The 12,266-nt window shown below is 32.4% G+C and overlaps 1 protein-coding gene across 7 annotated transcripts in view; it reads left to right on the top strand.

The window, feature by feature from the left end:
- The window catches only part of LOC129918126 (protein strawberry notch), a 41,465-nt gene that overhangs the window by 5,881 nt on the left and 23,318 nt on the right, over positions 1-12,266 (top strand). For 4 of the 7 annotated variants that reach the window (XM_055998492.1, XM_055998489.1, XM_055998490.1 and 1 more), the window contains exon 2: positions 9,596-9,698. In XM_055998492.1, the coding sequence (XP_055854467.1) occupies positions 9,596-9,698 (103 nt within the window). Of the gene's footprint in view, positions 1-2,690; positions 2,736-3,193; positions 3,221-6,333; positions 6,540-9,595; positions 9,699-12,266 lie in introns of those variants that run through there. The other 3 variants (XM_055998487.1, XM_055998488.1, XM_055998491.1) reach the window with 3 other exon arrangements.

The raw sequence follows: 12,266 nt of genomic DNA, 5'->3' as shown, positions 1-12,266 counted from the left end.
TCGTGATATCTCCAAATTTTCAGCTCCGCTTTGTAAGGTCTCCGTTTAGCTGCATGCGTTTGTTGGCATTTATCATCCAACCAGGGGGTTTTATTGTGGTGGACAAGTGAAACATTAGAGTAAGACTTCTTAAGAGGTTATTTTACACACGATTCAAATTGTAGTTGTCCGACTTCGAAACTCCGCATATATCCGCATCCGAACATTGCCTATTATGAGGTAATGATCCGAGTGAAAGTTAGCTCCAAGGAACGTTTTAATAAAATCAACCATAAATTGGGCGTTATAGTCTAACGCACTAACCATTGCGCCACGAAGTACTTCCCTCGGAATGTTTGGACATCCATAATACTTGAGTGAATCTTGATTTTGTTTAATACCCTTTCTTTACTTCAACATTTTGGCCCGCAACAAGCCGATTAGCTATGCTCATTAAATTCGCTTGTAAAAATTTTAATATTAAAGCAAGCGATATCTTCGCAAGTATATTTGACGAGCTCGAAGAAACTGTCCTTGGTGGCATCGTATTATCATAAAAGTAATGATATCGTGGTTGGAAGTCATTAGTCATTAAAGAATCTGGCAACTTACTTTGCGTTAAACCGTCAAACATCGAATTTCTTTTACTTTTCAGTTCTAAGCTTGTTTTTCTTTAGATATTGGAGTTCTGAATTTAGATACAACCCGCATATATGGGAGAATATTGGTAAGTTAGCACATAGCCCAATTACATGGTGGCTCGGCAATCTAGAAATCGAAAGGTTCTAGTGTTCACTGTACATCCTTAATGTATTATTAGAAATCGTCTCAATTTTTCAAGTGGATTTTGTGTGTATTGTTTTTATACAATACAGAACAAGTTCGATAATGTATATCACTTTCTCACAGAAATTTAACTGAGAAAATCATTATGCATTATGCATTTTAAATTAAAAAAAAATCTAGCTAACGAGCTTTTATTTCATGTTGAGTTATAAAATAAAAAAATTTTTTTGGGTCAAAGGATTCTGTTATTTTTTCCTCACGAATGCTTCGATTGGTTCCGATGCGCGATGATAAGAATATTACTAGTTGAAAACTCAACGCAACTTCAGTCTTCTTGAGAACTCTCTCTTGGATTTTTGAAAAAAATCATGGGATTTGTGTCTTTATAATTCCCTTCTCCGACCATTAAAATCTGTAACATAAGATTATTTCTTTTAACCTTTTGCACGAATAAAAACATAGCTGTTTTATTTTATTCAAACAAAAATATGATAAAATGAATAAACAAAATTTAAAGGACCCCGCGCATTTGGTATGGGAGGTGGCTCTCGGTGAAATTGTCTGAAATTTTAGTATGTTGTTCTCTTAAAGCCCCTGATCAAGAAGCCCCTGAGAAGAAAGTCGAAAAATGGACAGTTTTTTAAGATAACGGGTTTTTACCGATGACTATCTCAAACCTTTTATAAGGGATAGTAACTATCTACTTTGTGTTTTGCGCTATTTTTTAGTGGAATCCATAGGTTTTTAGGGTCAAAGTCCATTTTGCCCCACCAAGTCAGGTTTTCAAGATAACCTCAAAAAATGTTACAGCCTCGAAAATTTTGTTTTTAATCTGGAAGTGCGACTACGTTAATTACATATATGTTTTTCAGGTCGCTGAAACCAGATTCGAAGTCTATTTTACCCTATCACGTCAGATTTACGCGATAACCTAAAAAAAAATGTGTTCGTTTCTTTTTTAAGGTAATCTCGTAATCTCCTTTCTTTAGAATCTTATAATTATGAAGAAAAAATTTAAAGTGAACATTAAACAATATGCCAATTAATTTTAATTTATTTGAATGAAAAATCGTTACAACCAATTTTTTTTTTATTAAATTTTCAAAATTAATGGGCAATAGTCAAACCTATAAAACTTGATGTTGTACTTTTCTGATCTTTTTTGTTCTGACAGTTTTCACGTGTTTGCGCTGTTCTGAACTGTATGGTCGCTTCTGACACTTAATTTGATACTATTGTTTTTTTTTTACTTTGTTTATACACAATTTCGTTCGAATGTTTTTGTATCAAAGTGAACAAAATATGTAATATCTTTTGGGACCTAATAAAAATAAACAATACTTCCATAAGTTTCCGCTTTTAACAAAACAATTGCAAAGTCATTATTCTGAATAAAGTCTGCTTTACCAAAATCCCAATCTAAACAATTTTTTAATGACTATTAAAGTTTAAAACGGTATCAGTCATATGAACCGCCCATTATATACTATTTTATGGTGCATTAATTGCTTGACTTTTGTTATCTTTTATGAACAAACATTAAACAAATATTAAGTTACATGAGATTTATTAAACGATTATTATTGTTTATATTATAACATTTTGTCTATCATATTTTTTTTTTAACTTAATGAATGAAGTAAGGTGCATAGACCTAAAGGAAAGTTTTCTGTGAAGGAGCGCGCAGTTTTAAAAGTTAATATTTCGTGGAACGTCCTAGCAGTAATTTTATTCATTGACTTTTTTAGCTTTGCTAGTCAGACGACTTTAGAAATGAAATAATTCTGTATTTATTCTTTGCCTATTAAAATTCAATTTACTGTTGATTTACTTGGTTTTGATTTCGTTTCCGTTTTGTTTAGCGGATTGTAATTAATTGTTTTTTTTTATTTATTTATTTTTGTTTTACTAGATTGCACATTATACTCCTTTAACGGTTTATGGTTAATCAGAGAAGCGAAAAGAAAACAGTATTTGAAATAATTGTGTTTATGTTTAATTTAATTTACTTTATAAACCAATAGTATTGAATTACATAATGATATTGTTTTTTAATTAAACTTAAATTTGAAATATCGCTGAAACTCAGTGCTCAATACAAAGCTTTAAAGAATTCGACACAATAAGTGATACGCATAAAAAATAGTAAATGCTTGAAAAATTATAAAGTATCAACGTTTTATATCCACATTTTGTGCATATCAAACCTAGTTTATACTCATTAATATCCTATTGCTAGTATTTACTATTTTTTAATGCATACGGGCCACTAACTTGTGTTAAATTATTTGTATTATTCGGTATGATGTATTGAATGTTGGTTGATTTTGTGATTCCGTTTAAAATTCAATTTTGTACGCGCCTGATTTCATCAACTGCGAAAGAACTTGAAAGGAGTCTGATGATCGGGTTTGTCCCCGTAAAATAGCTATAACTCCAGCCTATGAACTTGGTGGTAACGCACACAAGTTGTTGTTGTTCATTCAAAACCTTCAATATGAAAGAATTCTTATTGAAATTAGTAGTTCGACCATAGAGCTTCCTTGCATTGACTACAATTATAACTTCTAACAGATTTATCAAAAATCGTGCAAATAACATCTGAGTAAATTTAATTATATCAGTTCCTTCTATCGTTGGTTCAGCTAAGTCAATTTGGGGAAAATTTTATCACTATTTTTATCACATGTATTCTTGCAAAAGTTATCACAGGCTTTTTTAATATCATAGATGGTCGTAAGAAGCAGTAAGTAAGCAGTTGCAATTAAAGTTGATAGTTTGACTTATTTTTAGCATGAAATTATTTACTAATGGATGAGTAAAACTTAGTCTAAACATTTTTAAATGTGTGTTTTGTACGTACATAGACTTGATGACTTCCCATATCTGCACAGTCACCAGTGGAATTAGAAACAATTTTGTATGCATTTTCCCTTAAGTTCAAAGGAAAAAAGGGTGTTAAAAAGGAATTACCATCAAGATTAGCCATATGTTTGAAATTATAAAATCTTAAACTTAATTCATATTTTTAATTATTAAAAAAAGGTTAAGTGAAAGAATTATATAAAATAAAAACAAAAATCAACATGGTCAGGAAAGCAACATACTGGTTCAAAGTAAGGGTTTTTGAAATTTTCCCGCATATCTCCAATGAACCGAAAACCGTTAAAATTCGGAATGAAAATTCACCAAACTAGTTTTAACTTTACATGCAATCTTTTATTTACATATATTTAGTAAAAATACTGTGTAGCTATTGGATAAAAAAATAAGTTTCAATCACCCTTAAAATTCTTACCTACAAACATTAATCATTAAAGGTAAACACAGGTATTTCTGATTGTATAGTCTGAAATAAATATTCAAACAAGTGAAATCAATATTTTCTTTTATTTTTGTAGAAGAAACACCTTATAATTCTTGATTCTCCAAATTTCCATTTATGTACCTTGATTTTTTTTATTTAATCTAATTTATACAAATTCAACAAACCAACACATATGCATTTAAAAATTATTATTTACCTACTCTCTAGATAAAAACCTAAAAAAAAAAAAAAAAAAAATGACAAAACTGACTTTAACTTATTGTCACTTATTCATTCACATACTTTTTGCCTTGGCTTTGAGAATAAAATCGTATATGAATTTAATTTTAATTTTCTCTACCCCTAGATCCCAATCTACTTAAATGCCACCCTCTTTAACAATTCCCCCCAAAAACAACACACATGTAGGTATAAGAAAATGTTCGCTCGATGTAGGTATGTCCTGTGTCCATGTCCAAATTATTGCGTAAAGCCCACTTCACAAAATTCCTATCCAAAATATAACCTCCACCAAAAACTTCATATTCATCAGACATGCGCAGTAAAGAACTCGAACTCTCCCAAAAAACAACCCCTGGATGAATATAATTTCGATATAGAATTAATTCAGAAAAAAAATGCTCCCTTTTCTTCAATAAAAGGGTAGTTTTCAAATTTCAATACTAAACTAAAGAGAAATAAAAAAAATATCCCTCAATATGCGTGTAGAATCCTAAAGAAAAAAAAAAATACAAAATATTTACCCTATATTTGAATTATTTCAAAAACTCTCTCATTCTGGGGGGTTGATCTGTTAGAAGGGTGATGAAATGTGGGAGGAAAAAGCGAATATTACAAACAAAACGAACGAAACAAGAAAAAAAAATCAACAAAAACAAAATAAAAATGAAAACAAAAACACCGGTCCTAGAAAGCGATTGTGTCAGTTGTGGGACATGATTTTTTCAGTTTTTTGTTTTGCTTGCTCTTTTCTTGTTTTTTTTTCTTCCTTCTGTTTTCTGTTTTTATGTGTGTTTTTTTTTATTTTGTATAGGTTAATGTTAAATTGTCTTGAAAGAAATGTCGTCCTGGTCCTGGAATAGAGACATAAATCACTAGGTGTGTGCTCAATCATCGTGATGAATAGTCTTTTTCGAGTTTAAATTTGAATTATGATGCGTGATAAGGACGAAAATTCAATTGAATCAGAGATTTTGGGTGTGGCTGCGACGACGACGACTGATTACTTATACGATGTTGGTGAATTTCAGCGAAGACGGTGGTAATAATTGCAAGAGGACTTGGGTATATTTGTTGTATGCCTTCTTATTGATTTTCAAATGTCGTATAGAATCTTATTCGTATTCGTATAGTCGAAGGCGAAGTTGTCGATGTCTTCGTCGTCGTCTTCTTGTTCATCGCTAATGCTGCTGTTGTCGTCGTCTTCGTCGTCCTCATTCATTTTCACCTCTCGCTCTCTCGACACAAAATTTAGCTATTTCCCACCGTTTAATATAATTTAACAACGTCTGTCTATTATGTATGTGTGTATATTTGGGCAGCAGCACTTTAAGTCGTCCTTCTGCTAAGTTGCCAGGACAAGCCTTTTGTGCCCACCTCCTTCTAATACCTACCACCCACCCACCACATCATCCCACCCAAATCATTTATTTATCCCAATCGAATGCACTTGTGCTCGACGAGGCTTGAATTTTCCCATCACATTTATAGAGAGATATAACTTAAATATTATCCTTTGGGTGATTACCAACCTCGACTGTATATATATGAAAGTGAAGCGAAGTGAAGGCTTCTCTATCGCCGCAGCCGCCGATTGTAGCAATTTTGGGTTGCGATTTGGTAATTCAGGCCAACAGCATAACGAAACGAACGAACAAACCTACAAACGAACGAACGAAACGAACCGAAATGCCATGGCAAAGCAATAGCAGGCACATTCAGGGTGCCTGAATATAGCAGAGCAAGGAATAGAAGAAGTTGAGTGTAACGGTGTATACGAATGAACAACCAGCGACGAGCTACAGCTACACTACACACCAGTGTGTCAGGATATTGGTGTTGTTTGTTGTTGCTGCTGCTGTTGGCTGCTACTACGGCTGCTGTTTTCTATACTTGGGTTTGAAAAAGGAATCGAGAATTGGTTATCCTTGTGCTGAAGCTGAACACCAGTCCACGGAAAGGGTTCCTTTTTAGTCGAAGAGAATAGTACGTGTAGTGAAGACGTGTTTTTGAGAGATAATAAAACATTTTATTTCTAAAAATAAGGATTTTCCTATTTCTATATTGCTCTCTACCTCTGTTCTGTTAAGTGTTGTTGGAGAGAGACAAAGGAGGAAGCTTTAAAAAAAAATAAAAGACATTTGCATGAAAATTTAAAAACCTGTGCTTCTGACTGAATTTTTGAAAGAAATAAAGTGTTACATTCCAAAGCTGATTCGGTGTAAAAGTGAGTTATTGTGAAAATTGATTTTTTTCTTCAAAGTTATTGGGTTGGTGTTTATTATTGATTTTCTAGGATGGGTAAGATGTGTGTAGTGTAGAGTAGTCGTTGTCGTGGTGGTCGATGTTGTTGTTGTTGGTAGTGTAAAATTGAATATTTTACTTTCTTGATGGCAGATCTGATGCCCTGCTGCCATCAAGTTAAAATTAAAATAAATGTTTATTCAATGGTGGTGCAGTTATGGATTTTAAAATTTGAAGTTTGTATAGGGTTTTCTTTTCTTATAACTTAAGGGTTGTAAACGGTTATAGTTTCATTTATTTGTATTTGATGAATATTTGAATTTACATTCAGAATCGATTTGAGAAAGATGGTTTGCTCAAGAAAATTATTAATTCTTTATAAATTGTCATAATTCATTTGGTAATTTTGGTCAAGTAACCAAATAAAATGAAATTAAAAGTTGTAAAAGAAAAATGCAAGACCAAATTTTTATTGTTTGGCCACTAACTGCAAATAGACAAAAAAAATTGTTTAAAAAAAAAATTTTAACGAAAAGAAGAGATTTTGAATTTGTTTATTCAAATTCAACAGTGTAATTCTAGCCAGATTTTGTTATTAAAAATTAATATTTTGTTTGGCCCAAGAGGCTAAGTGATATGGAAGAAGTAATATTTTAGTATCAATCTTCATTTTTGAGTGTTGTTCTTCCCATTGACCCAGTTAAATTCTGAGATAAAGAAGTACAACCGGACGGTCACACTGGAGGTTCTAGGTTGTAGTCCAGCTGGTGAATTCTTTTACAAATCCTCACAGTCATGAAAAAAAAAATAAATAAATCTGAAGAAGTAAACTGTAGGTCCCCTTCATTCTTGCAAATACGCAGGCATAAATGGTTGAGAAATGAAAGTGGCTAGGCATTGGTCCTTCTATGCTCGTCGCACCAAAAATTCGGATTAGAAATGGACCTCCAAGCTAGGTTATCTCAAAAAGAAAATGTTTAAGAAGAAAATCAGGTTACCAGGTTATATGGTTATGTCTTGCAAATTAATGTGAATTTTGTATCATAGTAGTTTTCATTATTTTTTGATGATTAGTATCATTCATGTAATTATACTATGACAAAAAACTGATTTTGTGATGATTTTCGTGAAATTTGTGTAAGCCAAATGTCTCGTTTGTAACGGCTGACAACCAGGGTCTTGGTGTTTAACCCTTCTGCAACAATTGAATGCCGATATTAAAAATCTTTATGAAAGCTCCAAAAATTTTAAATCGGTTTTCGGTTTATAACTGCATTGTGTGTTTTTATCTAATTGCTATGTAGAGATTTTTGGAGATTCGAAATTTGTGGTAGAAGTTCAAAGTAAAATTTCTTATAAATGCACAAGAACTACATTTAAGCGAAAACCGTAAATATTTTTGATGAACAATTTACTAAATTCTGAGAGCCCTTAAATTTGTCTCTTATCATATTAAATTTACTTTTGGTACCTAGACCCTTTATAAATCTTAAATGATGAAACCTACAACAAAGATTTCTTTTCAAAAGTTGTAGATCATGTATTTCTCTACAAAAATGTTAATCTTTTTCATATGGGAACAAAAACACCTTGTATGCACGAAATCGACTCTCTTTTTATATCAGCGGTATAAAACAAAGGAGAAACAGAATAAGCCATTTTGAATTTTTTTAATGATAAACTGATGATAGCAAACTTTTATTTTCGTCACGGGCTACCAGCTGCAGGTCGCAATTTTTTTTTTTATCTAGAACAAAAAACTAAAATTGTCCTTAAAGTAGACACCCGCAAACTCAGTGATTTTTTAAGGAATGACATTAGTTTAAATAAAATTTCATTTTTTCGAAAAAAAACTCGATGAGAAAAAAGCCATTAAATTGTAAAATTTGAATATCGACGGTAAAACTTCATAACCTCGTAAGTCGTTTTTGCAAGTTTTTCAGAAATCAAAAAACAATATGTTTTGTTTCTTGTTTTTGTATGGGATATATCAATACGAGCTTTTGAATTTCGTCATTCCTGAAAAATGTTCAAAAGAACATTGTTGAACTGAATATACCAAAAGATAGCTCTGAATTTTCTGAATTGCTTGCATTAATAATATTTTTTTCGAATTTTTCGGCTTATGAGGTTATGAAGTTTAACCGTCGATATATCGAAAAAATTTAAGAACTACGCGTTTTTAGTAATTAATTATTTTTATTCCGAAGATAATTCAATTGTATTTTGTTAGTTAGAGGTAAGAGATGTTAGTTAGAATTTCTGGGTTACAATCAATCCATATGTGCTAAATCCGAATACGAGGTGGATTTGGCACTTCACTCAAAACCTGGAACTTTACGGGTCAAACGGAGTTCATAATCCGATTCAATTGCCTAGAAACACAAAATAGTTGTCTGTCAATTTGAACTAACCCACCTAGGGTTATGTTTTTCGTTCGATACGCTGAATCCGAGAAATGACATTTTTCGAATGAAGTGTCTTCCAAATTGAATTCAATCGATTTCGTGTAAACTCGAAGCAGTTTAAATGATATCTATTCTCTCGTCAGAGATGTTCTCCTTAAAGTTGTAGTTTACTCCGCGGCTTTTTACAATCTTACCTCTAATTTTGCGGTTAGATAGATAATAATTTCGAAAAACTCATATTTTTAATTGATTAATTAAAAAATAACTAATCGCCGGCATATTAGATGTGTAATATCAGGCTATACTTATCTCGACCGTATGTTGCCTACAAAAGAATCTTAGACCGTTGATAGTTAGGGTTTAAAACTTTTTAATTCTCGACTCCATACTTTGAAGAGCTAAAGGTTTATAAACCAAAAACCAAAGTAAAACTCTTCTATGTTTGAGTCATGCCATTTCAAAGAAGATCAAATCCATTCAAGGATATCTTGCTTTTGTAGAAAATCTAAATCTATATAATTCAAGGCTCTTATACTCTTTGAAACAATTGACATAGATTTTTTTTAATTTCTTTTTTTTTTTCGAAAAGTCTTTAACTATGTTTTTTTCTATTTTTTCATTTTCATTTCAGACAACTTTAAAGAAAGCAATCGACTTTGGTGATGATGACGTTGACGATTCGTCTGGTTCAGATTTCGATGATGACGATGACCCAGATAAAATAGAAGTACCAGGTAAGTGTGTTGTGGAGTATTTTCATCCCTTAGAAGTTGTTGTTTGAAAAGGTCGTCGAAAAAAAAAATTACTATTTCATATCTTTGCGTACGACTTTCCAATTCAACCCTCTTTTTAAAGCAGACAATGAGGAATAAATTAGCATATTTTACTTTCCAGATCAGATTCAGATTGTCTCTACCCCATCGTATGTCCACACCTTTCTGTTTTGCTGTAACTAGCTAACCCTTTTCGGTCATGATGTATCTCTGTCTTTATAGCTAGTTCTATGAAATCGATGATGATGATGAATCCTAGAATATACTTGTACTCATACGAGTACATACATATACAAGATACGAGTAGGTAAAGTCGGTGGTGGTGTGGTGTCGTGCGTATGCTTTGCCTACTTGCACGCATTCGCTTCACTCGCTCGTCGGCTGTGGTGGGGTATAGTTAGTTGCTGGGGAGAATCCTTTCAGGAATTGCGTCCTCCTCTTGAAAGCGTAGCGCACTGCAGTACGGGAAATAATGCCTTTTGTACCAGTCACTTGCCATGTCCCTGGTCTCCCATCACCTTCCACATCCAGCTCTTGCCCCTATCTGTTTCTGATGATGGGTGGTGGGTTTGGTTCACCCTGTGTGCACATTGAATTTATAATAATATGATTCCCGTTGTTTTTGGAGAAGCTTAAGGACATGCCGAAATCCGAATGACAATTTTCGCCTGAAACACATCTATGGCGGAAGGATAGGATGATTTAGTCGGTTGATGGGCATTGGGTTATGCCGTTCCTGTATATATATGTATTTGTATAGCTTTTGGAATTCTCTAGAATGTTTCTCCGAGAGCGTATAGTACAACGAACAGAGGCTAGGCTTTGTGCGTTTGATTAAGTCCGAGGTTTTTGGAGTTTGTTTGTTTTTTCGGTGGTTTCCTTGATTGCTGTTTTGCGAGGAATACAAACAGAACTACATACTACACAAGGCAAAGGGACACACTGCCTACATAGTATATCGAGAGCACATCACATACAGTGTAGAGAAGCTTTGAGGTTATATAGAGTGGTGATAATGGTCAGATGAATTTGAATAGTAATTGATGGAGGCTTTTAGTAAAGCCATTTAATTTGCAGGTATTGATTTAAAGAGTCGAGACAAGTAGAAACTAAGTTGTGAATCTCTCACGAGATACCAAGACTTTGTTAAAGGAATTTTGCATAGCTAGGTAGAAAATTGCAAGTAATTGTTGACTCTTTCGGTAGACCGTAGAAAGTATACCGAATAATGAATGAAATCGATTCCTTTTTTTCACTTTTGGTTTACTTGGATAAGTATCATTGATAGAGACTTAACACAATATAGAACAAAATTTGGTCAAAGGAATGCAAACAAGCTGTACCCAAAGTAGGTACAATGGCAAGATAAAGGTTTCTACTTTTTTATATTATAACGTTAAATTTTGTGTGTTTTTAAGATCGCTTTAAAGTTTGAATACTTCTTTTAAAGAAAATTATTTTGAAAATCGACTTCGACTTTAGAAAATTTCGACGCTCAAACGAGTAGTGTATAAGATATAAATGCGGTGTAAAACCTCTAATAGAGCTGAATAGAAAGAGTCGATAGTCTCAAATCGACGAAAATAACAAATGCCTTTGTCCATCTTGTCATTAGAGTCCCTCTAGACTTCCTTCGCTCGTATCAAATGCAACTGTTAAAAATCAAAAAGTCTTTTCACAAAGGAAATCCCCTTAAAAAAGTCCGCATAGAGTTGAAAATTAGTGCACACATTTGAGTCATTCTTAAAAATGGAGCCTTCATATTCGCTTAGAATATGTAGGTCAGACGGTGTTTAAGGTGTTTAGATAGACTTCTGTCGATCCATGAAATAAAAATAGACTGGTAAAACGGAGTGAGCATAAAATAGTTTATTCTTCTATGAACCGTTAAACACAAAAAATAGTACTAGACGAACGTTCCCCGAAAAGGTGCAGATGTTTTCAAAACGTCTAGGGATATAGAAATATAATATTAATTTGAATGATGCATGGTTGTATTAAAGGAGTAAGCTTTTTATAACCAAAATATAATTTGATTTTGTTGTTCAAGGACCAATTTCTATGAAAAGAATCTGTTTTTAGATGTCAGAAATACCTACATACTTATGTCATAAGAGTGTTTTTTTTTCTTTTTTTATTTTTAGTTTTTTTGTTTTGTTTTTATAAAATTTTATATTCCAGTCATTCTTGCATAGGTTTTTGGTTGAATAAATGATGTTTTGACCATAGTTGTTATTTCTTTTTCTACACTTTATCTCAATATAAAACGGAATATTTTTAACATTATTATTATTGTCATTTTTTAAAGAAAAACAAGTGTTCCTTGAATGACGGTTAATTGGTTTACTCTACTTATAAATTTAACTGAAATTCACTTATGTATGTATAACTTCAATTTAATTCATTTATCCATAATTAAAGAAGGTATACGATGACAAATCTATGGAACGTCAATTTAAAAAAAAAAAACCATTTGTTAGATGATTACATTTTGGACACCGTATGAAAATTTGGTACAAAGTGTCATAT

The sequence above is a fragment of the Episyrphus balteatus genome, chromosome 4 (genome assembly GCF_945859705.1).
Source record: "Episyrphus balteatus chromosome 4, idEpiBalt1.1, whole genome shotgun sequence".
Taxonomy (NCBI): Eukaryota; Metazoa; Arthropoda; class Insecta; order Diptera; family Syrphidae; genus Episyrphus; species Episyrphus balteatus.
The sequence above is the reverse complement of the archived record's forward strand: the minus strand, read 5'-3'. Positions and strand labels throughout refer to the sequence as shown.